The sequence below is a fragment of the Syngnathus floridae genome, chromosome 7 (genome assembly GCF_059516105.1).
Source record: "Syngnathus floridae isolate MCC-2025c chromosome 7, RoL_Sflo_1.0, whole genome shotgun sequence".
In the NCBI taxonomy this organism is placed as follows: Eukaryota; Metazoa; Chordata; class Actinopteri; order Syngnathiformes; family Syngnathidae; genus Syngnathus; species Syngnathus floridae.
Window position 1 is genome coordinate 15021913 of NC_142419.1, and position 27674 is coordinate 15049586.

The 27674-nt window shown below is 48.3% G+C and overlaps 5 protein-coding genes across 8 annotated transcripts; 3 read left to right on the forward strand and 2 right to left on the reverse strand.

Moving 5' to 3' along the window:
• Positions 1-197: 197 nt before the first annotated feature.
• st14a (ST14 transmembrane serine protease matriptase a) lies at positions 198-7554 on the forward strand. The gene is made up of 19 exons (XM_088381485.1): positions 198-618; positions 2189-2348; positions 2846-2976; positions 3061-3131; positions 3195-3361; positions 3444-3479; positions 3679-3913; positions 4132-4274; positions 4360-4463; positions 4685-4797; positions 4866-5002; positions 5120-5224; positions 5302-5409; positions 5512-5628; positions 5753-5884; positions 6010-6193; positions 6348-6619; positions 6732-6868; positions 7075-7554. The coding sequence occupies exons 1-19, from the start codon at positions 577-579 to the stop codon at positions 7231-7233; spliced, it is 2553 nt and encodes an 850-aa protein (XP_088237611.1). The 5' UTR covers positions 198-576; the 3' UTR covers positions 7234-7554.
• A 578-nt stretch (positions 7555-8132) lies between these two features.
• Positions 8133-23802, forward strand: dhx34 (DEAH (Asp-Glu-Ala-His) box polypeptide 34). 3 transcript variants are annotated; one of them, XR_015859414.1, is made up of 19 exons: positions 8133-9231; positions 9314-9628; positions 9797-10054; positions 10469-10571; positions 10679-10896; positions 11033-11207; positions 11274-11467; positions 11653-11754; positions 11831-12103; positions 12193-12366; positions 12444-12546; positions 12683-12780; positions 12959-13210; positions 13287-13478; positions 13608-13752; positions 13873-14035; positions 18506-18638; positions 18969-19142; positions 21078-23802. XR_015859414.1 is itself a non-coding variant. In XM_088380705.1 (16 exons), the coding sequence occupies exons 1-16, from the start codon at positions 8545-8547 to the stop codon at positions 14016-14018; spliced, it is 3435 nt and encodes a 1144-aa protein (XP_088236831.1). In that variant the 5' UTR covers positions 8133-8544; the 3' UTR covers positions 14019-16114. The 3 variants fall into 3 exon arrangements, 1 of the variants encoding a protein (XP_088236831.1); XR_015859413.1 differs by having other exon boundaries at positions 18969-23802; XM_088380705.1 differs by lacking the exons at positions 18506-18638; positions 18969-19142; positions 21078-23802 and having other exon boundaries at positions 13873-16114.
• On the reverse strand, positions 16480-20974 carry spred3 (sprouty related EVH1 domain containing 3). 2 transcript variants are annotated; one of them, XM_088380708.1, is made up of 6 exons: positions 20731-20974; positions 18954-19110; positions 18276-18444; positions 18116-18177; positions 17876-18028; positions 16480-17623 (listed from the first exon to the last, which is right to left on the reverse strand). In XM_088380708.1, the coding sequence occupies exons 1-6, from the start codon at positions 20739-20741 to the stop codon at positions 16622-16624; spliced, it is 1554 nt and encodes a 517-aa protein (XP_088236834.1). In that variant the 5' UTR covers positions 20742-20974; the 3' UTR covers positions 16480-16621. The 2 variants fall into 2 exon arrangements, with proteins under 2 accessions (XP_088236834.1, XP_088236833.1); XM_088380707.1 differs by lacking the exon at positions 20731-20974 and having other exon boundaries at positions 18954-19687.
• On the reverse strand, positions 21827-23842 carry psmd8 (proteasome 26S subunit, non-ATPase 8). Its single transcript, XM_088380710.1, has 7 exons — positions 23681-23842; positions 23222-23294; positions 23038-23140; positions 22780-22945; positions 22567-22667; positions 22325-22436; positions 21827-22147 (listed from the first exon to the last, which is right to left on the reverse strand). Exons 1-7 carry the CDS (start codon positions 23783-23785, stop codon positions 22010-22012), a joined length of 798 nt encoding a protein of 265 aa, XP_088236836.1. The 5' UTR covers positions 23786-23842; the 3' UTR covers positions 21827-22009.
• On the forward strand, positions 23738-26793 carry nup88 (nucleoporin 88). The gene is made up of 4 exons (XM_088380706.1): positions 23738-23880; positions 23957-25025; positions 25210-25789; positions 26032-26793. The coding sequence occupies exons 2-4, from the start codon at positions 24076-24078 to the stop codon at positions 26653-26655; spliced, it is 2154 nt and encodes a 717-aa protein (XP_088236832.1). The 5' UTR covers positions 23738-23880; positions 23957-24075; the 3' UTR covers positions 26656-26793.
• The last annotated feature ends 881 nt before the right edge of the window (positions 26794-27674 follow it).

Consider the following 27674-nt stretch of genomic DNA (forward strand, 5'->3'; position numbering starts at 1 on the left):
AAGTAGTCCCTGCGCGTTTTGAAATTACACCTTACAAAATGCAGAAATTTAGCACCATTCGTGTTCTTTTACTATGAACCTATGTTGTCAGTGGTGATTAGTTTGCTGTTTTGACGGGTTATTTTATTGTAGAAAGTATATTTTTAAAAGGTGGAGTTTCGTGAGGGAAGTCCCAACAGGTACGCGGCAAGGCACGGCCACGCCCACAGAAACCTGTACTTTCCGGAAGACTTTTCCTTCTTCCCTTCTGCTCTTTCGCGTCATTTCTTTCCCATTGTAGGACACGACCTGTCGACCTATATTTCGGTGACATTTTTGGACATTTTATAAAACAACTTTTAAAAGGCCTTTACATCGATATCACAACGTTTAAAGGCGTTTTGACTTGAGTTTGTTGACTACTTTAGGAGGCCTCTGAGTTTGTTGACCACTTTAGGAGGCCTCAGAGATTGGAAAGCTTTTCAAGAAAGAAGACAAGGAGGAAGAAGACAAGGAGGAAGAGGAGGACAAGCAGCTCCAACAACAGCGGCGGAAGCGGTTCAGGTGTTTTCATTTCTCCCTCCTCTTTGCACGTAAATGGACTACATGGACAGCGGTTTGAAGTACACTCCTAACCAGGTAAGAATTGCAGTAGTGGTTCGGTCCTCGTGTTCAATTAAATTAAAGATGACATTGAACGCACCTCTTGCGTGACATCACGATGCTGATAGAGCGATAGATGATAGTTACCACTATGCAGCAAGATAGGAATATAGACATAGAAATATGTTATATAGATATATATTGTACGGTATATTTAATAATGCATCGTGATGTCATTGAAATGTTTCACGTCAGTGTTCATTTAATTGGACATCTCCAGTATTCGTGTGGAAAGTCCTCCAGCCAGCCATTTTCTCGGTTGTGATCAGTCTACCATGGTGGCGGTTCAGATCCAATTCTAAATTCCTCCCGATCGTCCACCCTGTCTGGACTTGTTTCAGGAGTCCTTTTACTGTCTGTTAGAACCGGGATGCAGTCGCTCCAACAACAGAGTTAACTGAAAACAAAAACAAAATGACAAATAAGACATAGTAGCTGCTGTGAGGTGTTCATTTTTGGGACAAAAGTGTGGCAAACTCTTTTATACTTAATTTTTATTCGTTAATAATGTGTTATTATAAAATATATGATTTATTTTGAAGAATTGCTAAATTGTCACTTCCATTCAATTCAGTGTGGTAAGATTATCTAACATATTGGAGGCACCGTTGTATTTTCAGGTGTCAGCGTAGTGTGTGTTCGTAAGAGATAGCAATGTGTTGTGACACGTCTCCGTGTTAGTTCATTCTGTTTTCAATTTTGCATCTGCCTCAATTAAGAGTCGCCCCCGCCGGCAATGAATGTGCGGCTTGGCAACTCACCAAGATTGCAGATAGACGTTTAAGCAGTGTGTAAAACTAGTGTGTGAGGGTTTCAGCTTGATAATGTGTTTCGTTACAATAACAAACATGGAGCCAAGTTGGACTGAGTTGCAAATATCGTTTCTTCAAATTGTTTTGTGGTGGTTGCAAGTCATTCGATTGAGTAGCCGGGCTCATCGGCAAACTTTCAGCCGGCCGTGTCATTGTGTTGTTGTGCACCTCAGCTTCTCAGCAGGTTTGACAGGATTTGACTCTGTGAAATCTTCCTCCTCCCTCTGCCCCCGCTCCTCCTCTTCCTCCTTGCTCAACGTCAATGCACCAAGTGGTGGTGACTCACGCTTAAAAGTTACCGTTTGAGTTTATAAGTGAGCAGTGAAACAGTTTGCTGTTGGTGTGAGTGGCGCTAGGAAAGTGTAATTATTTCCCACCGACGTTGTACATTTGGTGTCTTTGCACAGGCTACGTTTGCAGGTCATTAAAGAGACAAAAACATTCCTTGAAGAATCAAGCAGGAACTTGCTGTCACTTACCGTGTTATCACTTGAACATCGCTCAGGAGCTGCTTTTAAGTGGAAACATAGAAGCCCGACGTTTACAATTGCGGTTGTGATGTTACGTTAGCGACTATATATAGCTTCCGCTTCTGCTAACCAAAACAGCAGCACCTAGCGAGGCACATAAACAATCTGGTCAGTGAATTATGACTGCATGTACAGAGAAAATAAATGATATCTCTCTTGTAAGTTCCATGTTATTTGAAGTGCTCGCTTGTGTGTGTTTTCCAGAACAAGGAATGGGACACCACTGTCCAGTTCCTGCCGGCGTCGGACAACAAGAAGCTGGAGAAGAAAAAAGGTCCGGGGAAAGTGGGAGCCGTGATCGGAGTGTTGATCTTATGCGCTGTCATAGCGCTGATGGCCGGCCTGCTGATCTGGCACTTCCACTGTAAGCGCATTCCCATTTTTCCAATGTACACAACACATCTTCATATATTTGGATGCTCAAATGAAAAAATAAAATACATCCATAACTACGCCGTGATATCTTTGGCGGGCTAGAATGATCTATTTTCTCAGTCTCAGAGCTTCTCTAAATGCTCTGCCGTGTTTGCGAAACAAACGTTAAAAGCAAGAACGTATCAACAGAAATAAAAGTCGACATCACAGAAAGCGTTCCTCGCTTTGTTTCCCCTCGGCCCCCGGGTGTCTCCCGCCGAGCTGCTTTTGATGAAGCGGCAGAAAGTTGCGCTCGTCTTCTTCTTCATGTATTCTTGATGCTCTTTTATGGAGGAGGCGTCAGCCTTGACGCGGCGCAATCCGTGGGGGCTTTCAGAGGCTTATCAGATAGAAGAAGAAGAAAAAAAGTCAGGCTAAGACATCAAGGGCTGAAAAAGATGAAAATGTTTGCATACTTTTCACATTTAGTTTTTTTTGTCCCGGCAGTCCGTCAAAACGTCCGCGTCAAGAAGATGTACAGCGGCTCTATGCGCATAACCAACCAGGCTTTTGAGGAGGCCTACGAGAATGCCAACAGCTCCGAGTTCTTGGCGCTGGCCACGCAGGTCAAGACGCAGGTGCGGCCGCGACCGGCGCCACCGTGAGGACATTTGTGTCTTTGCATGTCCTCTTCCCTCACGCTTGTCCTCCGTCTTTCACAGCTCAAAACGCTCTACAGCAAGAGCCCACAGCTAGCCAAATACTACGTGGGCTCAACGGTTCAAGCTTTCAGGTACGACATGTCGCGATGATGTCCCATGTTAGCACTCACATTTCATTTCCATCTTTCTTGTAGCGAAGGCAGCGTCATCGCTTACTATATCTCCGAGTTCAGCGTTCCCAGCGGCCAGGAGGCGGCGGTGGACGGCGCCATGTCCACCATGGACAAACTGGTGGACAAAGAGCAGCGCAGCATCTACAGGCCGGGCAACTCTTTGCTCTTGGAAGATGTCGTGTCATCGGGTATGACGAGTTGCCCCAAAAGAAATAAAAAAAACTCGCAATCTTGTCATGTTGATTAACTGCCAGTGTTTCTGTTTTACAGAGATTGATTCCCGATTATTTTCGATGGAATTCAGCAGTAAGTTTGATACCTTACCAGTTTAATGTATGATGTCAGCAAATGGAAAAATATGTTCAAATGTGATAAAATCACCATATTTATTATGTTATGTACGCAAACATATTGAGGGCCTCTTTGGCAAATCAAGTTGTGACGTTTGATTGCCTTTGAATACGTTTTGATGCAAGTTATGGTCATTTCAATGTAACCCTCTCAGGATTCTTGAAGTTTAATGAGCACACCAGGACCAACCTCATGAGCCAGATCAGGTCGCCTGGCTTCCCCGACAGCCCGTACCCGGCCAACTCTTTCATCCAGTGGCAGTTGCGGGCCGACCCCAACCATGTGATCGAGCTGAAGTTTGACACTATGAACCTGGAGGAGAACTGCAACAACGACTTTGTCAAGATCTACGACTCCCTGGTCGCCATCGAAGCCAACGTCTTGCAGGAGTGAGTCATACTTGAAGTCGCAGTGCTCAAGAATGACAGTGGTGTGTGGGCGACCCCTTCTGGTTATGTGGCAAAGCTACACTTCAGAGTCAGGGCTGAAGAGCCACATGACATATTATACAGTAGCAAAAAACTCAAATAGTAGATTGGAGAAAATAATTTTCAAGGATTTGAGTGGAGTTGTTTTTTTTTTTATGGACATTCCATTCTGTCTGTAGGATGTGCGGCTACTACTCACCCAGCGAGCCCCTGACCTTCGTGTCCTCTGGCAACGTGATGCTGATCACCATGGCGACCAACCAAGAAAAGAATTACCCGGGTTTCCAAGCACAAGTGTCGCAGGTGCGACGTGGTAGCAAAGGTAGGAAGCCACGCACAGACATGAACACACCTGGAAGTGAAATGTCACGTTTTTTCTGATGTAAATTTTTTTTTTTTTTAAATAGGCACAAGATGCGGCGCCCACTTGACGGGAGAAGTAGGCCATTTTAGTTCACCCAACTTCCCAAATTACTACCCGCCTCGCACATCTTGCCAGTGGACCATCACGGTGAGGAGTAGGCACTACATTCTGAAAATAAATATTTATTTATGAGTCTCACTGCGATTCAGATAATATTTTAAAAAGTCAGTAAATGTCGCACTCCTATGCTGTAGGTGGCGGTAGTGAGCAGATACATCAATTGGCAGGGCTGATAATAATAATGAATGTTCAGACTTGTAGCTTGTTAGAGTAGCATTACTAACCCCAGCAGTCTGTTCATCTCTTAGGTTCCTGATGAGAAGTCAGTGAAGGTGACCTTCAAAAAGTTCTTCATTTTAGAACCGGGCCAGGACGGAAGCAAGGATTGCCGCAAGGACTATGTGGAGATCAACGGCAAGAAGTAAGTCCTGGTGCACATGAACCAAAATCCAGCCCATCTGATGTCCGTTGTTTTTTTTTTTTTAATAGGTTTTGCGGGGATAAGGCTGAAAATGAGCTCACAGAGACTAGCCGTAACAACAAAATGACAATTAAGTTTGTCTCCGACGGATCCTACGTGGACATAGGCTTCAACGCTACATACGAGGCAGTCGACATGGCCGACCGTAAGCAGCAATAATAATCATATCGAAATCTGGGCTTTCACCCCAAATTTAAAAATGAGCCACCGTAAAAAAAAAGAACGACATATTGTGATGATTTCCCGACGGTGTGCTCCGCAGCTTGCCCCAAGCAGTTCCAGTGCAAGAGCCAGCGCTGCATCAAATCGGAACTCCAATGCGACGGCTGGAACGACTGCGGCGACATGAGCGACGAGTTGAACTGCAGTAAGGCGTTTCGTCCTCGGCTGACCGTCGGGCTCGCCAGCTAGCGTGTTCAAATCATTGCTTGTTTCCTCGTCCAGAGTGCAGCTCGAGTCACATCCACTGCGACAACGGGCTGTGCAAGCCCATGTTCTGGAGCTGCGACAGCGTCGACGACTGCGGCGACGGCACCGACGAGAGGAACTGCGGTACGGCGGCTTCATTTGAAGCATCTCAGTAAAATCGTGCTTTCTGGCCACTTTGGAGTCTGAAAAATAATTAAGAATAAATTACGCTTGCTGTCCCGACAGGCACGTGTTTTACCGGACAGTTCACCTGCGCAAACGGCAAATGCGTCTCGGAGAAGAGTCGCTGCGACGGGAGAAACGACTGCGGCGATGGTTCTGATGAGCTCGACTGTGGACGAGGTAATATCAGATCGGGACACCCTGATTGAGTACTTTGGTAGAAGTTAGCTTAACTACTTCATTGCATTTGTCGCTGCCTTGTTGGAGTACTGCCCAACTCCTTAATCACTGTTTGTATGTGTAGGTTCTGATTCTGATTCTGTGGCCTGTACTGACCTCACATACAAATGCAAGAACAACAAATGCGTCAGCAAAGTCAACCCGGAATGTGACGACACCCACGACTGCAAGGACGGCTCAGACGAGGACAATTGCAGTACGTGTTTGGTTTCACTTTGTGTTGCTGGTGCATGTGTCATTTTGTGTATGTGTGTGTAAGTTTTTTTTTTTTTTTTTTTTTTGCATGCATATTTGTTTGACTATCCTACGTTGCTTTGGCAGATTGCGGACGCAGCAAGTTCAAGTCGTCACGTATCGTCGGCGGCCAGGACGCACTAGCAGGAGAGTTCCCGTGGCAAGTCAGCCTGCACGTCAAGCGTTTCGGACACGTGTGTGGCGCCAGCCTCATCAGCTCCCGCTGGCTGGTCACCGCCGCCCACTGCGTGCAGGACGACGCCAAGACCAGGTAGAGTTCACTTTGGCTAGCTACGCGCAACAGAAGGGGACACAACTGTGATAAGAGTCTGCTGAGCCAAATGATTTGTGGGAGTCAACTAAACTTTTCCCACTCCCGCCGTACGTCATCTGCTAACAATGAAAGAAAATCTTCTTCCAAACAGGTTTTCCCAACCGGGCACTTGGGAGGCCTACATGGGTCTTCACTCGCAGCGCAACATCAGCAAGTCAGTGGAGAAGCGAAACTTGAAGAGGATCATTCCGCATCCCAACTACAACGACTACACCTTTGACAACGACATCGCTCTGATGGAGCTGGACGCTCCCGTGACGTACAGCGACTACATCCAGCCCATCTGCCTGCCCGCCGCGCAGCACCAGTTCCCTGTCGGGAACGTCGTCTGGATCACTGGCTGGGGCGCCACTCGGGAAGGAGGTGAGTTCCCCGAAAAGCGCCGACAGCGGCCGCTTTGGCAAGATTGGGCGCGACGTCGGAGGATTTTGATGGTTCCCATCTCAAACGGGTCTTCCACTTGTGTACCGTTCAGGATTCGCAGCCACGGTGTTGCAAAAAGCGCAGGTGCGCTCTATTAACCACACGGTGTGTGACTCGCTCATGGGTGGTCAGCTGACCACCAGGATGATGTGCGCCGGCATTCTGAGCGGAGGCGTCGACGCTTGTCAGGTAGTTGTTCCTGCCAATCATTTCTTATTTAGGTTGGGGATGCGCGTCATCAAACTCGGCCGAATTCAGACAACTTTTTTAACTTTGTAAAAAAAAAAAAAAAAAAAAGGCAGCAACCAAATCATCCATTTAATGGATTGGGCCTTAATTTTAACAATGGAAGTAAAATTCAAATTTTAACTATGTTGTGCGTTGGTCTGCGTCAGGGAGACTCCGGTGGCCCACTCTCCATTCAGTCGGGCGTCCGCATGTTCCTGGGCGGTGTGGTCAGTTGGGGCGACGGCTGCGCTCGTCGCAACAAGCCGGGCATCTACACGAAGGTCACCAAATTTCGCGGCTGGATCAATGAGAAGACGGGTGTGTAGAACAAAAAAGGCCACACGGAGGGCCGTGGACATAAATATGGACTGTGACTCGCAGTGTCTGCAGTGGGGATTTTTAATGTCCCAGAAGAAGAAGCACCACCACTGCATGCGATGCTGAAAGACCACTGTGATTTTATTATTCTTGTCTTAATAAATTGTAAATAGTTCTTTTCTCATGGTTTTGTTTTGATGTTTTGCATTTTACAATTGAGATGACATATATTGTTAACATGTGAAATATTGATCCTTTTGTTTCATTGCAATTGTCTTTCTTGTTGCTGTATTTCCTCACAAACTTCAACAACTGTAAAATCAAATCCATCCTACCTCTTATCTAAGTGTAGTGTGTCCCAGAATTTACTTTACTCAGATATTTTTTAGATATCATTGTTCATATACTTAGTTCCAATCAACGTGTAAATAATACCATAAAACTAAACAGTCTATTAGTTGACAGTCTAGATAAAAATGTCTCTCCTTAGCTTCTTTCAAAGCAAAGGAGGGACATTTTTATCTAGACACTTAACATTAACGGAGTTCCCTGAATGTATTATCGTAGCTTTTAAATATTTTCTGCGCTGTATATTATTTTTTCCTGAGATATTGATTTTTATTTTGTTTACTTCAATGGCGTAGTAATACAAATATATATATTATATAATATATATATAGTATATATATTATATTATATCTTAGTTCATTTTCTGGACGTTTTATCTTAAATAAAATATTTCTAATATAATCCTTGGTTTGATTTATGTTTGTATATCTACCAAATTTCTATGAGAAATGGTGGGAGTAAACTATGAGATTTTTTTTTTTTTTTCAGGGAAGTAATTCAATCAAGAACATTTTTAAGACGATGTTCTCCGTCGGACAATTTTAGAGTCGGACCGGAAGTTAATCCGTCGTTCGTTTTCTTCCGTCCGGATTTCAAACAATTTCGACTTTCTCTGCCGTAAGACTTCGATGTTTTCACGGTTGTTGTTGAGATATATTTAACGTAAATGTCAAAATGTCCGGTTAGTCGTGTTCGTTTTCATCAAATGTGTTTAAAATGGAGAGGGTCTTGTTAATAGCTGGTGGTGAAGTTTCTCATTAATGTGGGGTTGAAGCATAGCGACTATGTTTGATACAATCTTCCAGTTTAACTCGAGAATAACAATACATTGTGCTATTTTTTCGCCGTTAGTTAAAGTATTACAGAAAAAACATTGTAGTAAAATGTGTATGTAGAGTATTAAGCCAAATTTAAGAAGTGCAGGTGGTCTAAGGTGCACTAGCGGGAAGTAAGGGACTGAAACTGGGACCATGGATATAGATGGGAGGTCCCGCAATCGGACTTGGGACTGGGACAGTTCATACTGCCGGGCTCAGCTGGACGAAATTTTCTTCCGTCAGAACGACTATATCCAAGCCGGCAGCCAGGAACACAAAGACTTCTGGGCCTTTTTTGACCGCTTCCAGAGGTTCAAGCTAAAGAAGGACATGTGTGGACATGATCCGAGCTTTGATGAGGGCAGTCACTCAGACAAAACGGGGTCTTTAGACCTCCCTAAGGAGTATGACGCCCGGTACCGCATCAATGTGTCCCTGGTTACCAGAGACATCGAGGAGCGTCTGGGACGATCCCACCCCAGTCACGACAGGCGCGACTCTTCGGGTCCGAACGCTCAAGTGATCTCGGACTTCCGTCTGTCCTTGCTGCACTACCTGGACTTCAGCCAGCGGCAGAGCTTCGGCAAGCTGGCCAAGCTGCAGCGCGACCAGAAGAACCTGCCCATCTTCCAATACCGGGACCGCATCGTGGACCTGGTCAAGAAACATTCGGTTGTCGTGGTGGCAGGAGATACCGGCTGTGGCAAGTCCACTCAGGTGCCCCAGTATCTCCTCTCGGCCGGGTTCACGCAGATAGCCTGCACCCAACCCCGACGTATCGCCTGCATTTCCCTGGCCAAGAGGGTCAGCTTTGAGAGTCTGAACCAGTATGGCTCAAAGGTTTGAGTTCGACTGCATCCCCTACATTTAAGGCTATCACTGGCACATCTATGACTTCAAACACGCAACCGTGTTTCCATAGGTGGGCTACCAGATCCGCTTTGAGACCACGCGCACCCTCGCCACTAAGCTCATCTTCCTGACCGAGGGTCTCCTGCTGAGGCAGATCCAGCAGGACAAGATGCTGGAGCAGTACCAGGTGCTGATTGTAGACGAGGTGCACGAGCGCCACCTTCACGGTGACTTCCTGTTGGGCGTGCTGCGCTCTCTGCTGGCCGACCGACCCGCCGACCTGCGGCTCATCCTCATGTCGGCCACCATCAACATCAAGCTGTTCTCGGACTACTTCGGCGGCGCTCCCGTGCTGCAGGTGCCGGGCAGGCTCTTCCCCATACAGGTAAGCCTACACATACAAGGCGGACGCTCAGGAATGTTTTGGTCTCTAATAGCAGAAAATAGGCGAAAAACATCTTTATTTTTTTACCCTCTGTAAATTATCCATGTCTGGCTCCCAAGAAAGTGAATCGTTCACAATTAAGTGTTGAAATGTGCATCCATCCTTCAGGTGCTCTATCAGCCCATCCCCCCTGAAGAGCAGGCGTCGTCCCGCATGGAGAAGCTTGAGCCCCGGCCGTACTTGCGCATCCTGCAGACCATCGACCAGCGCTACCCGCCGGAGGAGCGTGGCGACCTGCTGATCTTCCTGAGCGGCGTGGCTGAGATCGGCGCCATCCAGGAGGCGTGTCAGGTGTACGCCACTCACACACGGCGCTGGATTGTGCTGCCGCTGCACAGCACGCTCTCGCTGGCCCAGCAGGACAAGGTACCCACACCATTTTTTAGACTGTTTGTCCATGGCCGACTGTTTTTTTTTTTAGGCTGATTGCGATTCCGATATTTAGCATCATGTTCGGCCTAATTAAAAATATATATCTACAATGAATAAAATTAATATATGATATATATTAATACCTATACAATGAATAAAATTAATTATTTTTAAATAATATTTTTCAGACTAGCGTTAGGCATATTTTCATTTCTTTTTTTTTTTAATGTACAATGATGTATCCTATTGCCCCCTGCTGGCCAGAGTGCGCACACCAAAAGTGGCAACTCAATGCCCACTGAATTTAATTTAATGTTGCAAAATCATGACATTGACTAGCTCTTTTTATTTAGCAGTGCTTATAGAGTGCTGTTTGTCATTGTATTTCACCTTGTGTTACTGGTGTAGGTGTTTGACATAGCGCCTCCTGGTGTGAGGAAGTGCATCATTTCCACCAACATCGCAGAGACCTCCGTCACTATAGATGGCGTACGCTTCGTTGTCGACTCAGGTGGGCAGAAGTGGAAAAAGAACTCACATTCGAGTGAAAGAAGACTCTGGCTGCAGTAATTATTCACAAAATTTAAATGTCTCCTCATTTGTGATTATTTTTCGCAGGCAAGGTGAAGGAGATGAGTTTTGACCCCAAGGCCAAGATGCAGCGTCTTCAGGAGTTCTGGATCAGCAGAGCCAGTTCGGAGCAGAGGAAGGGCCGCGCCGGTCGCACGGGTCCTGGCGTGTGCTACCGCCTCTATGCCGAGTCCGACTACGATGCCTTCGCCTCCTACCCTGTACCTGAAATCCACCGAGTGGCGCTGGACTCCCTGGTTCTGCAGGTGTGTTCACTCTAGAGTAAACTTCCTGTTTTCACCTTTCAAATTTAGTGTGCTGCCCTCCAGTGGCCGACAATGGAATTACACCTAAAACCAACGTCCCTGCTGTTTATTCCAAGTGTGTTTGTTTCCCCCGCAGATGAAGAGCATGGGACTCGGAGATCCACTTACGTTTGTCTTCATCGATCCCCCGCCGGCCGCCAGCATCCAGACCGCCATTACCTACCTCAAGGAGCAGGGGGCGCTGGACCAACAGTGCGAGCTGACCACCATTGGGAGTGTGCTGGCCCAGCTTCCCGTTGACGTCGTAATCGGTAGCATCATCTCATCTTTAGGCCATCCTGTAGACTCCCACTAAACCGTTTTGTGTGTTCGCCCAGGCAAGATGCTGGTGCTGGGCTCCTTGTTCAACCTGGTGGAGCCCATACTGACGGTGGCCGCCGCGCTGAGCGTGCAGTCGCCGTTCCTGCGCAGCTCGCAGCACAACCCGGACTGCGCCACCGCTCGCCAGCCGCTGCACTGCAACCAGGGGGACCCCTTCACGCTGCTCAACACCTTCAACGCCTGGGTGCAGGTCAGCAGAGAGAGAGAGACAAAAGGGAAATTCACTGCTTGGGTGTACCTAATCGAGTGACCTGTGAATTTGGATTAGATGATGATTTTCACATGAGCTAGCGCAGCCTCTCACGTCTTTTGTCACTCCACGGGCCGTGCCTGAAGAATCGCTCTCATTGTGTCGTTTGTTTTGGATGTCCACAGGTAAAGGGCGAGCGAGGCGGCGGTTCCAGGAAGTGGTGCCGTCGGCGAGGCCTGGAGGAGCAGCGGCTCTACGAGATGGTCAACCTGCGCAGACAATTTAAGGTAAGACCATGCTTACCTACAATTTTATGGAACTTTTTTGTACGCCGTTGAAGTCACGGCTCCTTGTGGCGAACAGGAGCTGCTGAGGAGCCACAGCCTGCTGGAGGCGGAGGCGGAGGCCGACGATGACAAACGCGGCGACCGGCAGCAGCGGCGACAGCATTTGATGGAGAGGAGGAAGCTCCATCAGATGAAGAGAGATCACGAGCAGCAGGAGGGCACCAAACGCAAAGTCCTCAAAATGGAAGAGGGCCAGGAAGGGGAGTTCTCCTCCGGATCCGACACGGAGCAAGCGGGACGAGGGCGGAGCAGGAAGAAGGACAAGAATGAAGCTCAGGTGGACATCCAGGTAACAGCCCTCCACCAAAGCCTAATAAAGAAGAAGAAATTTGGCTTAAAGTCCAGTTAATTTTTAATTGTTTGCTTTTCCTCCACCAGGAAGTGAAATTCAAACTGCGCCACAACGTATCAGAGCTGCAGGACGCTGTCTATGCCAGCCAGGATTTGTCATCCCTCCAGCAAGCTCTCCTCAAGCTTCTTCTCTGCCGGGGTCTTTACCCTCAGCTGGCTCTGCCCGACGAGCACAACGGCACCCGCAAAGACACCGAGCAGGTCGGGATCTCCTCTCACACCGCCATCTTGCTTATCGTGAGCCGTCTCTAATGTTGCTGCTGGACTGTTACTTTCAGGTATTCCACACCAAGAATAAGCAGGGAATCGTCATCCATCCCACCAGTGTGTTTGCCAGCGACCCCGAGGTGCTACATGTGCGGGACGACATCCGCGATACGGGTAAGCCTTGTTTTCTAAATTGCTAAATACCGTTAAGTGTCCCGGTCGGTTCCATTTCCAGTTCTATGATTCTGTAATTATAAACGAAACCGATGACTGACTTTGTGTTGACTGTTTGTGTGCGCCGACCAAAAAGGACGGGAAAGCGGCAAACATCAGCTGCTGGCCTTCGTCACCTTGCTGGAGACCAACAGGCCCTATTTGTCCAACTGTGTGCGTGTTCCTGCACTGCAGGTGAGTTCTCACTCTCACCACAAATTTTCCGCACAAAAGTAACGCAGAGGATTCGACCGCCGTTAGCGATGTGACAATAATTAGCGCTTTCTTTTTGTAACGAGCTAACATTAGACAAATGTCGTTAAACTTCTTTGGTTTGTATTTATTGATATTTGAGAGAAAATTGCGTCCGCAGGCTCTGCTGCTGGTGGCCAACTCTTTGGACAGCAATGCCGACTGCTCCCGTCTGGTGGTGGACGGTTGGTTGGATCTGCAGCTGAGGGTCCCCGAGGAAGCCTTCAAGGCCCTGTCCACGGCGCTCTCCCTCCGGGCCGAGTGGGAGCGCCTCCTGCAGGCCCAGTTGGGCCAAAGTCCCACCGCCGAGGTGTCCCGCAAGGCCATTCAGAAGCTAAGCGAGCGCTTGGTCCGCTTCTTGCTTTACACCGAGGTACGGTCGTCTCTGCAAATTGGCCGCGTGTCATATGGATCATTTTCCCAACAACGTTTGCTGTTGTCGTTTTTAGATCAACTACAGCCTGCGGCGTCTCTCCGCCCTCCACATTCAGAACCTGTACGTCGGACCCCAGGCCGAGGCTGAACTTTCTCACGGTACCAGCGCAGGTCTCACGCCGCTATTTCCAGGCATTGAGTCCAAGCCGGACCCAATCAAGGGAGGACTGCGCGTCACCAACTTTTTCACCTACAACTGCCTGACTGTAAGTAACGTACAGTTTTGCCATACCGGTGTTAATCTGTCTGATTTGCTTTTCATGCTTTTTCATTTAGACAAAAATAGCGCTTTGCCATCTCGCATGAATAAAGATATTTTTTCCACTCCTGTTCAGGATTCCAGGGACCTGTACAGCGACTGCCTGCGTACTTTCTGGAACTGTCCCAACTGCGAGCTCTACATGCCGCTGACACCACTGGAGCGAATGCAGCACGAGACCACCTGCAGGCCGGCAGGGGAACAACAAGAGCAGGATGAAGGTGGGGGCACTTCTATGTTTCACCACAAAGCTGCATTAGTGCAAGTCGTAAAAGTAAAAAAAAAAGTCTTATCTCATTTTTTCTGTCCCTCTTTTGAAATCCGATTTTTTTTTTCCTTAGGGGCGGATGTCGGAAAGCCAATCTCGTCATCGTCCTCCTCTAGTCTGTGCCGAGTGTACCACTGCGACGTTTGCAACCAGGACTTGACGCTGACGTCCACGGAGATCCTCAAGCACAAAAGGCAACACATGTACTCCACTAAGTAACATCACATTACATTGAAGTAAGTAACATTGAGGTGAAGAAATGAACTTCAGTCAAAGGAAGGAGTGTTTTAAAATATAGAGTGAGGGTTTAATAATGATACAAACCCACGATATGTAACACCTCAAAGCAGCACATTGGCACAAAGTCAGAAGTAAGACAGCACGGAAGATAAAAACCTGCCTCGAGGGAGAGGAAAAAAAAAAAAAGAATCAGAATAAATATCGCAATAAATAAATAATAAAACAGGTCATATCTCATTAATTACTTTGAAACTCAGAATCATAAATACATTTGGAAATATGCACATTGGCAGAAATGAAACAAGGTAAACAGTACTGAATATACAGAGTTACTCAGGTAAATCATAAGGTATTGATTACTCAAATCAAAAGGCACATTTATTAAGATGTAAGAATGGGCGGGGGGGCCTGCCGGTGTGTGTGGATGGGAACGCGTGTGTGAAGCGGAAGTAACAAACGCGTGTGTGTGTGTGCGCGCGCTCGGGTGCACGATGGCTTCTTTTTACGGCTTTGGTCCATCTGCGTCTTCAAGTCGGCCAGTGGACGTGTGTGCGTGTGTGTGTGGGACGGTTGGGGAAAATGGCAGTTTACTTTCCTGGAGCAATTTGTTGTGGTGGTGGTATCATGGCGGGTCTCAACTAATTCCACTCGAACCGAAATATTTCCATTTTGATCGAGAGAGAGAGAACTTTGCGGAACCATCTCGGTTGTCATTTTCAAAACTTGGCAGCTGCAGAGGAGATCAAATAAGGGAGAAAAAAATGCACAATATTTACGTGACTGTTTAGGGGCAGGGCATACGTTTCTGTGTAGACGGCGGGGATTCACAAATTTGGGGACTCGAGTTCGGTACCGCTCACATTATATTCCATCGTCATTGTACACTTTTCAGTACTGCTTGGCAAAAACATGGCGAGAATATAAATCTCAATACGGCGGAAAAAAACTAATTGTGAAAGATTAATTCATTACACTGACTTAATTATTTCATGATTTTATACTTTTGGTATACTTTTGGTATACGGAAACCAATTCCGATCGAATTACTGTATTTTCTTGTTTACTAGAGAATCTATATAAATGTCACTTTTTTTTTAAATTGACTTACTGTAATAAATTAACTTTAATAATATTCCAGTTTATTGACATGCACCTGTATATGAGAGCAGAAAAATAAGGGACAAAATTTGGTTATAAAGTTATGTCACATAACTACAGGGAAGTGGAACTTTAATTTTTCACCGCCTTGAAGCCGTTTTTGCACTCATTGGAAGAAAAAAAAAATCTCTCAAGTAGATGTGTTGCCTATCGTCTTTTACAAATAATTGCTTTGGCGCCATCCTGAAGCATCTTGGTGCCAAAACAATGATATTAGTGATTTTTTATTTGGACAAAAGTAGCGCTTTGCCGCCATCTCATAGGGAAATTCTAAGGAAGGGCCCCGTCCTTCTCCGTCGGAAGGCTAGCTATAATTTTTGTGCCGTTTTTGTTTCATGGTGTGCCGTGAGATTGTCGTGCCTTTGCTCTTGCACTTGATCTGGTTGGATTCTGCGGGCGTAGCTAATGTTGCGGCCTCTTGCTCACGATAACAACGACAGTCTGCGCTGGCCTCACTTTTTTTCCCTAACGTGGCGTACAAAAATACTCTTTGAATACATTGTTCATTGCACTTTTTTTTTCAATTTTCCGGGTGGAGGTATTGACACGTTAGTAGTTTTTTTTTTTACACGTGTTCCTTATCGTCATTACTGCTAGTGGTTGGCATTGCAACTTTCCCCTTACTAATAATTGTCCTCATGCATTTGTTGACATTTTCTCTAAGGCTCGCGCTCTCATATTTATTATTTATTTATTTACTTTTCCCGCCGTGAGGTAAATTCGGAGGTAAAGGGCGATGTCTCAGGGTACTACAGGAGCTAACACCAAACCCCTGGAGGACCTCCTGGGAGTTTGTGTGTGCCTTTGGGAGGGGAGGGGGGGGGGGGGGGCTACTCATTGTGACAAGTAATAAAATAGACCAATTACAGACACTCCCCGAGTTATGAACAATTTGAACTCTTCCGTAAAAAGAAAAATTTCAAGTTGGAATCTGGAGAGGCGCAACTCCAGTGTAAAGAGATGTGTATAGTTTTGGTGAGTTAGTTTGGTGTGCCATGAGATTTTGTAGTACAATAAAATATGTGCCTTGGCATGATAAAGGTTGAAAACTCAGGCGCGACAATCAAAAGTTTTTAAAAATATTATGACCAGCAAAGTATGAGCCACCTTTCACTTGTTCATAAGTTGGGGAGTGTCAAAAAAATGTTTTTCCCTCTTGACGGACATTTCAAAACCTTAACACACCCTCGTTCTTGCGTTAAGTTTCGGGGTCGGCGTAGATCCGCAATGAAAGGCTCCATGAAAGGTGGTCTGAGTGCGATGCACCCCCAGTACAAGAAGGCCCCCCGGGTTGAAAAGAGAAAGAGCGGAATGCAGCGGAAGGCTTTTGGGAGAGGGGGTGGCTTTGGAGGTTCGGCTCACGTCGAGGGGACGACCCCCCCCTACCACCCACCCCCCCATCGCTTCCCGCCTCACACCCGGTCTCATCGTACCGCCTTGTGCTTTCCCCCGCAGCAGCCGCACCTCTCGCCACAACGCAGGCAGGCGCGCAAAGGCAGGTAGCAGCACATGCAGGGCACGAAGAGCGACAGGGCCACCAGAGCCAGCCAGCGAGCGCAACATAGGGGGTGCGGGTGGCCCCCCATGGAGTCGTCGCACGAACACGGCTCCCAGAACTCGCCCTCGGAGTCCGACATGCAGTGGTAGAGCAGGCTCTCGGCGCACCAGACGCAGGTCCACTGGCGCAGGCAGTGCAGGGCCGGGTCGGGGGCGTCCCTGCAGCGGCCCCGACCATTCTCCGAGGCGCTGAACACAGAACGGCAGTACACGCAGCGGGACGAGCACGACGACGACGCCTGCGGGCACGGGCTGTCGTCGTCGGGGGAGATGGCGCCCGGGTCCCCGCAGGCCCCGACGCCACCCCTCTTCCGAGTCCGCGAGCGGGGCGTGGCCAGGGAGGTGTGGATGCAGCAGGGCGAGGGGGAGCCTTTGCCGGTCTCCTGTGGGGAGCCGGCCCCTGAGGACACGCCCGACACAGCGTTGGGAATGGACACGCAGGTGGGCGAAGGCGAGGACAGACGCTGGGCCGCCTTGCTGTCCAGACTCACTGTGACGTCGCAGCCCGCCGTACCCAACCCGGACATCTCCTTCTCAAAGCGGACCACGCACAGCTCCGACTTGTCCTGCAGGCTCCCCCCGCTACCTACGACCACGCCCCCGGTCAGCCCCCCGACCATAGTCCTGGTGGCTCCCGCTCGTCGATAGTCCTCGTATCCTCGGGACCCCCACAGGTCCTTGCAGGGGTCCACGCTGCGCAGGTCGCCCTCCTCCAGCAGGGAAATGGTGGGCGAGAGGGGGGACAGAGGCGACGAGGCCGGCGGGCCCGCGGGAGGGGACGGTGGCGCCGGAGGCGGGGGCGGCGGTGACGGGGGATTCAAGGCGCTGGTCATTTGCGAGAGCTGGTATTGCCCCGGCCTGGCGTGGATCTGCAGAGAGGGTGTCGAGTTACAGAGTCAGGAAGACAACAGCCCGCCGCTAGCACGTCTCAATTGGCATCACATTTCACTTGAGTAGAGGTCACTTTCATCTTCATTTCACTTCCTGCACGGCCTCAACGAACGCAGCACTTTCAGGTGTAAAGTTACCCCACTTACCCACTGCCTGCCCCGAAGCTACTTAGATCCTTTTCTTTCTTTTTTGCTTGGCGTTTGACCCTCCCAAACGGAACTGCGCCCTACCTGAGCTGGCGTCTGCGTGGTTCCGCCGGACGTAAACGCAAACTCCTCGGCCCGCACGAAGCAGGTGGAGGACGACTCGCTGGTCACGATGGTGATGGGCTTGGGTAGCATCTCCTTCCTGCTGTTTGACGACGACTCGCTGCCTGTATGGGACTGACAGAGGTCGTGCATCATTGTGTGATTCCACCAAATGTAGCCTGTCGCAAGACATGAACTGGAACCAAAACAAAAAACACTCACAGCTTGTCCGTCGTCCTCTGTGTCCGGCTCTTCCGGCGTTGATGACGAGGGCGAGTCTGAGCCTAAAACATATCAGTGACTTTTCAACTGCCCCCCCACCTCTTTGAACTTCAAATAAAAAGAATACTAGAGACTAAAGCTTAGCGGGGTGCACGCCCACCTTGGTCCAGCTTGTCGATGACTGTCTGCAGACCCTTCTCGAAGGAGATGGCGTCTGCGGGACTCTGGAAGGTCAGACCAAACTTGCGCTCGTCCACCCGCCAGTGATGAAAGATGGGATTCACCTTGTTGTAGACCAGCCCCCTTTGCACAGAACACTCCAGCACCGGCTAAACACACACAGGCAAGCAAGTGATCTCAACATGTCTGTGTCGTTTCTCGTTCATGAAGGTCTCTGTAATTTGCAAGGAGAAGTGGAAACATCTGCAAGGAGATGCTGTAAGCCACAACTCCCATCCAGATGCTCCTGCTGAAATAACCTGACTCCAGCTCCAGATGTCACCACTAGGCCCCGCCCCTTTTGGTATTTATAGTCATTTCAATTCATAAAACCACTTCATTTCCTTACAGTCTCTTCTAGTTTTGTGCAATATGATGATATTTTTCTTTCACAACGAAAAATTTATTTTTTTGTTGGGCTGGAATGACATCGCTCAGGGGAAATCTGGTAAACCTCCCGGAATTATTTAAACAGATGAATTAAAGGTGTAGGGTAACCTTGGACGACCAACAAGGGCGCAGTTGGCCTCCATTCAAAACTTTTTGCATAACAATATTCCAAGCCCACCCCAAAATGACCAAATCCTCCTCCACCACCACCTCCTCATCTTGTGCTCACCGCTCGGTCCCGCAGCCTCTCCCCGCGGATGACGTACTCTCTCCGCTTGTGGCTTCGCCCCTTGCATATCACCACGTGACTGAGGCCACCCCCGCCAAGGGGCACCCAGCCGCCGCTGGAGTCGTCACGTGTCATCACCACGGCTCGAACACGCACGCTGGAGGAGGCCGGAAAAGACAACGTGAGATGGTGAGAGCGTGACCACGGCCGCGTCTTCGAATAATTTAAAAACATAATGCTCGAGGAATTCTTTTGTCCACCCCGGGTTACCATTTATTTGGGCAGCCGTGCTATGCATGACGGGAACGCCACCAATTAAAAAAAAAAAATCTTAACAAATAATGCAGGAATTTTAATGCCCGGGCAGGCTTTTATTTTCAATTTGGCCCTTAATTGTAGCGAGGGTTGGCTAGACTTGTCTCTCCGACTTTTCGGCAAGTCTGAGCCCTTTCAGACTTAATTGACATCACATAGCGATGGCTCCAACATCTCGACAATTGCTAATTAAATATGCTAATTTATTACGCTGTCTGAGCGATCCATTTTCAACAAAGCAGGTATACTCGGATGTCCTGTTTTAGCTGCCAAAGAGATTTTGAGCATGTAGTCCACTATAGTGATGAACAATATTCAAATCGACTTTGCAATGTAATAGAATGCAATTTTCAAATCCCATGGGTGACTTCTATAAAACCAAAACATTTATGTATAATACATTTGATTATTGTGATATAGAATATATATTTTAAAAAAAAAACATAGGGCGAAGACCTTGAATAAAATCACGATTCACAATCGTATTATTGGGCGGGTCAATATCAGATTATTTTTCTAAATCGTTCAACCCAATGTAGTCTTTTATACGTGAAATTTCATAATGAACTATAGAGTCCATTGGTATAGCGCGTATGAATGAATGATTCCGAACACAGGCCGCGCATATATGCGACGTTCAAGTGCCAAGTAAGAAAATGGGAAAAATCACAAGGAGGAAGAATAAGCGTTTCCCCAGCTACACATCAATGAACGCCGTGTGCGCGCGCACGTTTTTTTTTTCGTCAGAAAACATCGCGATAATTCCATCAGACGACGCTTCCCCCCTTCCCTCCTCCCTTCCTTTCTCCCTCCTCTTTTCCATCCCGCCCCTGCAAGCCATTAAGAAGACATATATGTTGTTTTTTTATGAATGGAGCAAAAAGCAAGGCGAGGTTGCTGCTGGTTTTTTGTAATAAGAAAAGGCGCGATGGGGAGAAGGACAGATCATGATGAGGATGTGTGGTGGGGGGAGGGGGAGGGAAGAAAGGGGAGGGGGGAAATCACATTTCATTCATAAAGTTTGGCTTTAAAAAATCATAATGAAAGGCTGAGACACGTTGATAAGAAAAAAAATCACGACTCCTCTCGCCTTGAATGGCGCGACGCTCCCTCCCTCCTCCTCATCCTCCCCTCCTGGAAAGACAAACTCGCGATTTTTGCTGTTTTCTTTGTACCTCCTTCCTTTTATCCTTCCTTTCTATCACGTCAAGCCACGTAGTTGTTCACCTTATCGTTATGATTTATTTTGCCTGCTAGTGTTGCATGCATGTCCCTTTTCATTCATGTATAGATGACGTGTTAATGAACATGTAGGCGGCTTTCGGAACACCAAATAATAGGAAGAATGCATCGGCAGACATGAATGCACGTAGGTTTGCTTGTTTGCTGTTGTTTTTAGTCATAATGATGATAATAATTTTAAAAAAAAATCACATCGCGCTCTTCATTCCGGGGGACTTACTCGCCCTCCATGGCTCGCCGTTGCCCGCTCGCCAGAGCCCACCGCGGGCTCTCCTCTCGCTGTGCTCAGCCTCCTCGCAGCAAACACACGCCGATGGGGCTCACATCGTCCCCGCATCCGCTCGCTCACCTCCCCGCAGTCGGCCTCTTCTCCGCCGGGGCCTCCTCGACGTCGTCTCGGCCGATCAGGACAGGCTGGAGGTTGCAGCAGCCATTTTCCGCTGGCAGCATCCTCCCTCCCTCCCTCGGTCCCTTCCTTCCTTCCTTCCTCCCTCCCTCCCTCCCTCCTTCCGTCCTTCTCTCTCTCTCCCGCGCTACCTGCTGCACATCCGCACTAATCATTGACAGGCTCGTGCACGCGGCGCGGCCATGTGAGGCACAGTGGGATGGCTACGCGTGGAGCGGCCGAGGGTGTGCGCGCGACGGGATCGATGAGGAGAGCAAAGGCAGCAGCACCATGGACAGCGCCGGTCATTCACACAAGACTAAGGTGGGGATTTGGACAAAAGTAGGTATATGGTACACTGTGAGATCATTCCTCCCCTCAAGTCCGCTTTTGATTCATGCTTTTTTCTTTCCATAATACCTGCTGTTTATTCATGCGTCTATGCTTCCTTTACTTTCAAGCATCCTTGCACTGCTTTTTTTTCTGCCTTATCATTATTCAAGCATCCTTACATCGCTTTCCATTGCTTGAACCAACTTTCTACTCATTCCTTACTTCCCTCAGACCCACCTTGATTCATGCCACCTGGTATTTTTCTGACATCCTCTTTTTCCTCCTTTGTTCATTTCATGTTGTCCTTTAATAATTCATGTGTCCTTCAATTGCTTTTCCCCCCACTTTTCTATTTTCTTTGTTCGTTGCATCCTACCTTCCTCACTCAGACTTGCTTTTTAGTCATGTATCCTTAAACCTTTCCTGTGCTTGGAATGACTTTTCTGCTGCCCTTCTCCAACACACTTTTTATCCATGAATCCTTCAAAATATCTTGATGGACAGAACAAGCATTTTTCCTTCATTTGACATAACCATGGTGGAATTTTAATTCATGTAGTAAAAGGTGTGGCATCAAGAGGCAAGTAAAACCAACAAGTTTGATTTTTTTTTCTTCTTTTTAATGTAGTTAATTACAATTAGTAGGGGTTCTGTTTGAATTTTACAAGACAGACAACATCAGATGTCATTGTAGAAAGACAAACATCAGTAAGTTTGGGGTAAAAAAAAAAAAAAAAAAAGGCAATAACAATCTGAACGTATTACACTTTGTCCTGTTTGCTCAAACGATCATCTCCAGCTGCCTGGCGTACTCGATGACCTGCTGCGCCAACTCCGTGGACGGGATGCTGACCTCCTCCGTGCGCTGTTGCTGACTGCTGAACGAGTAGCAACCGGCCGCGTTCAAGATCCAGCCTCGCTGAAAGACAACGACAGAGCAGAGTTTTTCAGAAGGTTCAGTTCCCAGAAAATCGACAAATCAGGAAATGGAATCGAGTCGTGAGCGTCGCACTGTGAGTTGTGGTTCACAAGAGTTCCTGGTGAGTGTGCATATTTATTTATTTATTTATTTGTGTCGGAATAAAAGCACAGGTACCTTTTTAGCATACTCTGTCATCTTTTTTGATGACGTGAAGAAAAGCACGCGTGTGGCCTCGGTAAATTGAATCTGCTCGTAGGCTTTCTCGATGCAGCCGGCGATCTCATCCCTGCATGAAAAAAAAAACAAGTGGACAAACGCTGAAGTTGGGGCACCTATGTCTTTGTTTTCTCCTCTTGAGTAGCGTGAAACAAATGAGAAGAAAAGCACTAGCCTCTGGTTAGCACAGCTTTCCTTACCGAATGGTGTCGAGCAGGATGTCGATAAAGAAGGTATAGCTCTCTGCCGGAATGTTGCCTTTGGCCAGGAACACCTTGTTGTAGCTTCCCTCCATTAAATACTAAAAAAGACAGCAAGAGACCGATGTCATTATTGAGAGGGCTTAGCCAATAGAGATCATTTCCGCCGATTATTTAAAAGAACATACAGTGAATAAAATCACTTGATCTTACCTGCTCTAAGGACACAGGATGCCTGATATACACGTTGGTCTGAATGTCACGTGCACTAAGCCGTTCCAGCTCCGTGTGGAACTCGGACACACGGTTCTGCGAGAGCAGGAAGAGCAGGTTGAGTCCCAAAATCTGGTGCATGTAGGCCGCTTCCGGTAGCTCCTCCCTGAACAGCAAATCAACAGGAGGTAGGTGTCAGTCATCTTCATCATAAAAAACATTGATTTAAGAATTAAAAACAAAAATGGAAAGCATTACTTGTAGTCGAAGTAGTAGCACTTGAGCTGGGCCATGTATCTCTCAAAGGAGGGGATGTCTTTTTTCAGGATACTCCACAAGGCTCCAATTTCAAGGACATCACCTGTGGGGGGGAATAATGCCATGTTCAGGATAAATCTTAATTTATAATAATTACAGGTATAAATCATAAGGAAATACTCACGCGCTAAAATAAGCTGCTGCTTAGTGAACGTGGAGCCACTTGTGGGTAGAAAGTTCAGCTCTAGTAATGACACCTGTAAAAATGAAAACATGAATATGCCACATTGCTAAATATAGTTAATGGGGAAAAAATAATCAACGAATGCTTGAATTTGAAAAATCATCGAACTATACGAGAAACGTATACACGAACGTCAACTAGATATTACACACATTTGGCAAACATTTGAACCCTAACAACAACACCTTTAGTAGGTTTTATACATATCCTTGCGAAATAACGTATCAAATAAATACCAATTGGCAAGTTTTAATCAAGTCAAGAGTCAACATATACCAGCTAGCAAGCTTAGCCTTCCGATAGCTCACGACACTGGTAACATGGTAGCCGTAAATAAACAGACGTTACAGGTTCCACTGCAAGTATTTAAAAATAACAGTCCTAATCGCAGAGCTGTACCTTGAGTTTAGTGAGTAGTTCGCCACATTTATTAAGATTGGGGCTTTTCTTGTTCCACTCTGCTTTAAGCGTATCATACAGCCCCGCTGTCTCCCTCAACGCCATGGTGATTCTGCAAATAACAGCACGACACCGGCCGACGGAATGCGGCAGACGTGTGTCGTAAAACTACCACGAGCTTCCCACAAGCAACGTTTCAGGTGACGAAATAGGCGTCAATTTTGCTGCCATGTTGGATGTGGAAAAGTGACCTTAGTTGTTCCGATATTTGGGCAGACCTGACACATCAAATATGGCGGATGTATCTCAGCACCCAAGCAACTACTAGTGGAGGTCTCTATGTACATCCTACATGTATGAAGCTCCACCCCTTTCCGCTTTGAAAACTTTTCAAGATGGCGGCGTTCGGTACGGACCGCTGGCTCAATAGTTTGGCAAACCACGATATTTTCAAGAAAATACGCGACGGGTTGGACTCGGAGCCCAAGACTTCAGAGCGAGCGCTCGCTAAGAACCTCACCTTTTGTTTGGGGGCCGATTTTTTCTTATGGGACGACGTGGAGCGCGTCTTTTACACGACCAACCTACGCCAGTTGAACGACGCGGAGGATCACGGCGGGAGCTTCCAGACGCTGCTGTGCATCAACCCGCCTCGCTTCCCTGTGTGCCAACTTCTCCTTAGCCCCACGCATGGCCACGTTGCGCTGGTCGGCCAGCGTGGGGCCACGGTGCTGGAGCTCCCGCAGCGGTGGGGCAAGAGGTCAGAGTTCGAGGGGGGAAGCAGCCGCGTCAACTGTAGGACTACCCCGGTGGCCGAACGCTTCTTTACCAGTTCGCCGTCAGTGAGTCTGCGCCAGGCGGCCTGGTACCCGAGCGAGACCGGAGAGCCAATGCTAGTGCTCCTGACGTCCGACAACACCATCCGCTTTTATGGCTTGCGGGCCCCCCTGGCCCCTGTCAAAGTGGTGCAAGTGTCTGATGACGACGGTGGCAACGTTCGCGCAACTGCCCGCTCCTACGCGGCCTCGCTGGGGGAGATCGCCGTGGCCTTTGACTTTGGCCCGGTGACCCATGTCAGGGAGAGGCCCGTTTACCCACTCTACATCCTCTACGAGAACGGCGAGACGTACCTGTGCCACACCAGCCAGACGAATAGGGTGAGCGTGAGCAAGCGCGTTGGTCCCCTGCCCATGTACCCGGCTGCCGAGGACAACTACGGCTACGACGCCTGCGCAATCCTCTGCCTGCCATGCGTGCCCAGCATCCTGGTCATCGCCACGGAGACGGGCAAGCTGTACCATTGTGTGGTGCTGGAGTCTGAGGACGACGATGACACGGTGCCCAGGTGGGGGCAAACGGCTTGCAATGGGGGTGGAGCATGGCTGGAAAGTTTCGGCTGGATTTCCATGGCATGTACTCCCCCCAACTGTTTTATATCGATTTATTCCTTCAATTGAGTAAATTTTATCTCATTAATTCCCATCAATTTCAAATTGAAAATCTCTGTGTTGTTTTCTTTGCAATTGTAGGTGGATAGCAGGCGGTGTGCCAGCACTCTACGTGTTTGAGTGCGTGGAGCTGGAGCTCACCCTGAGGGTGGCACCGGGTGACGACGCCGAGGAAGAGTCTGACTTTTCCTGCCCCATCCGACTACACCGGGACCCGCTGTGCCCACGGCGCTACCACTGCACCCACGAGGCGGGCGTGCACAGCGTGGGCCTCATCTGGTTGGACAAGCTGCAGACGTTCCTGCACACGGGCGACGACGACAAGGATGGCCTGCCCGAGCTGGCAGCCGAGCGCCGTTGCGCCGTGGAGCACATCGTGTGCACACGACCCCTGGCCAGCAGCCGCCCGGCGCCGGTGCAGGGCTTCCTCATCGTGGCGGACCTGGCACTGGGCGCCACCATGATCTGCGTCAGCGCCTCCTACGAGTGCATCCTGCTGCCATTGCTGAGCTCTGTACGGGCACCTTCGCCTCCGCTGCTGTGCACGCAGTCCAACCCGGGCTCGGGCAGCTCGCCCTTGCGCGGCCTGGCGGGGAGCTCCTTTGAGCAGCATGTCCGCAACATCCTGGCGAGGGGCTCCGCCAACCCACTACTGCTCAAGGCAAGTCTTTTGTTGAGGGGGCAGTGCACTATTTGATGCATGACCCTTTCTCTTCTCAGCTTATTCAAACAATTAAAAGACAATAACTGATATGGGAGCTCTCTCTAGTGGTGTAAAAGAATAACATTCCAAATTTGCACTTACCATTGCATTTTATTGCTGGTCATGGCTCACTATACTTGGTGCCAAATGTTTGACAACCACAAATGGTCTGTGACTGAGTGAAATTTTTCTTCTTTCAGGCCGGCGATGGGGAGCCGTCACCTCAGGAACGCCTTCAACTCCTGAGCCGAGCCACGCAGGTGTTCCGTGAGGAGTACATCCTAAAGCAGGACATGGCGCGCGAGGAGCTCCAGAAGCGCGTCAAGCTGATGCGAGGCCAGCGGGCTAAGCAGCTGGAGGAGATGGCCCAGTGCCGAGAGGAGCGCCGGAGCCTGCGCGAGACGGCCGAACGGCTGGCTGACAAATACGAGGACGCCAAGTACCGGCAGGAGGCCTTGGCCGAGCGCATCAAGCGCACGCTGGCCGGCCAGCAGAGCCGCCTGCCCATCCTGTCCAACAGCGAGAAGGACATGCGCAAGGAGCTGCAGGCCATGAGCGAGCAACTGCGCCACCTGGACATCTGCATCAAGCAGGTGAAGATGAAGATGGAGTACCAGAAGACACAGGTGGACAAGGACGCGCCCTTGGCTGCCGGTGAAGCCCCCGGGCGGGCCTCCATCTTGCTGAGTGGCCCACAGAAGAAGGTGGTGCAGGATGTGCTTCGAGAAGAAGGCCAGCAGATCGTGGACATGATGAAGAGAGTCAAGGAGATGTCCTGCCTCATCGCCATGAGGAGCTCCGACTTGTATTTGGACCTTAAGTGAGACGTAGTCGATGTCACCGACTCTACTTTTGACAGCACTCTATTTTCTAATGCCGCAAGATTTTGGAAGCGTCTTTCAAATAATTGGATATGCTATATGTGGGTTAAAATATGTTGAATAAATTTTTTTCTAGGTTCAGTGTCCTTTCTTTTTTTTGAGAAATTAGATAGATTAGATACATACATACATACCTACATACATACCTACATAATACATACATACATACATACATACATACATACGTACATACGTACATACATACATACATAATTTTGTCCGTGTTGTATTTTTTTTTGTCCAGTAGAGGTCACTTGTGTCCCACATTCCTTTCATTAGGATTTCCCAGGCAGCGAGGAATTCCACATGAGGACGCCCACAGAGGAGCTCTCGCTTTTTGTTGTAGTGGTGAGCATTCCAGTTTAAGTGAACTGAATCTTTGGAATCAGATCACTCAAAAGATTCGTTCAAACGAATCGACCCCTCACACACGCATTTTTTTTTTTTATATATATATAAATCAATAATAAAAAAAAATCAGGGTCAAAGCTTCACGGAAAGTGAAAAGTGCCACACCCGCCCTCACCCCCGCTTTCTGATTGGCTGTTTGATCTGTGATGTCACTTGGATACTCTGTGTGTCGTTAAGTGCACCTGCGTGAAAAGTTTCAGCTACTTTCACGTTCTGCAGGAGCTAAAACTTTTCACGCAGGTGCGCTTAACGAGGGTCACTTGGGAAACATGATGGAACGCGGCCCCGAGGACTAATGCTTGACAACCTGTGACCTTTGACCATGATATTTCCCTAATAAAGTGGCCTGTTATTAGGTACACTTGAAAATGGCGGTGTACCTAATGGAGTGTCTGTGTGATTCTTTCGTTAAGCGCACCTGCGTGAAAAGTTTTAGCTCCTACAGAACGTTAAAGTGACCAAAAACTTTTCACGCAGGTGCGCTTAACGAGGGTCACTTTGAAAACATGTTGGAACGCGGCCCCGAGGACGAGAGCTTGACAACCCGTGAC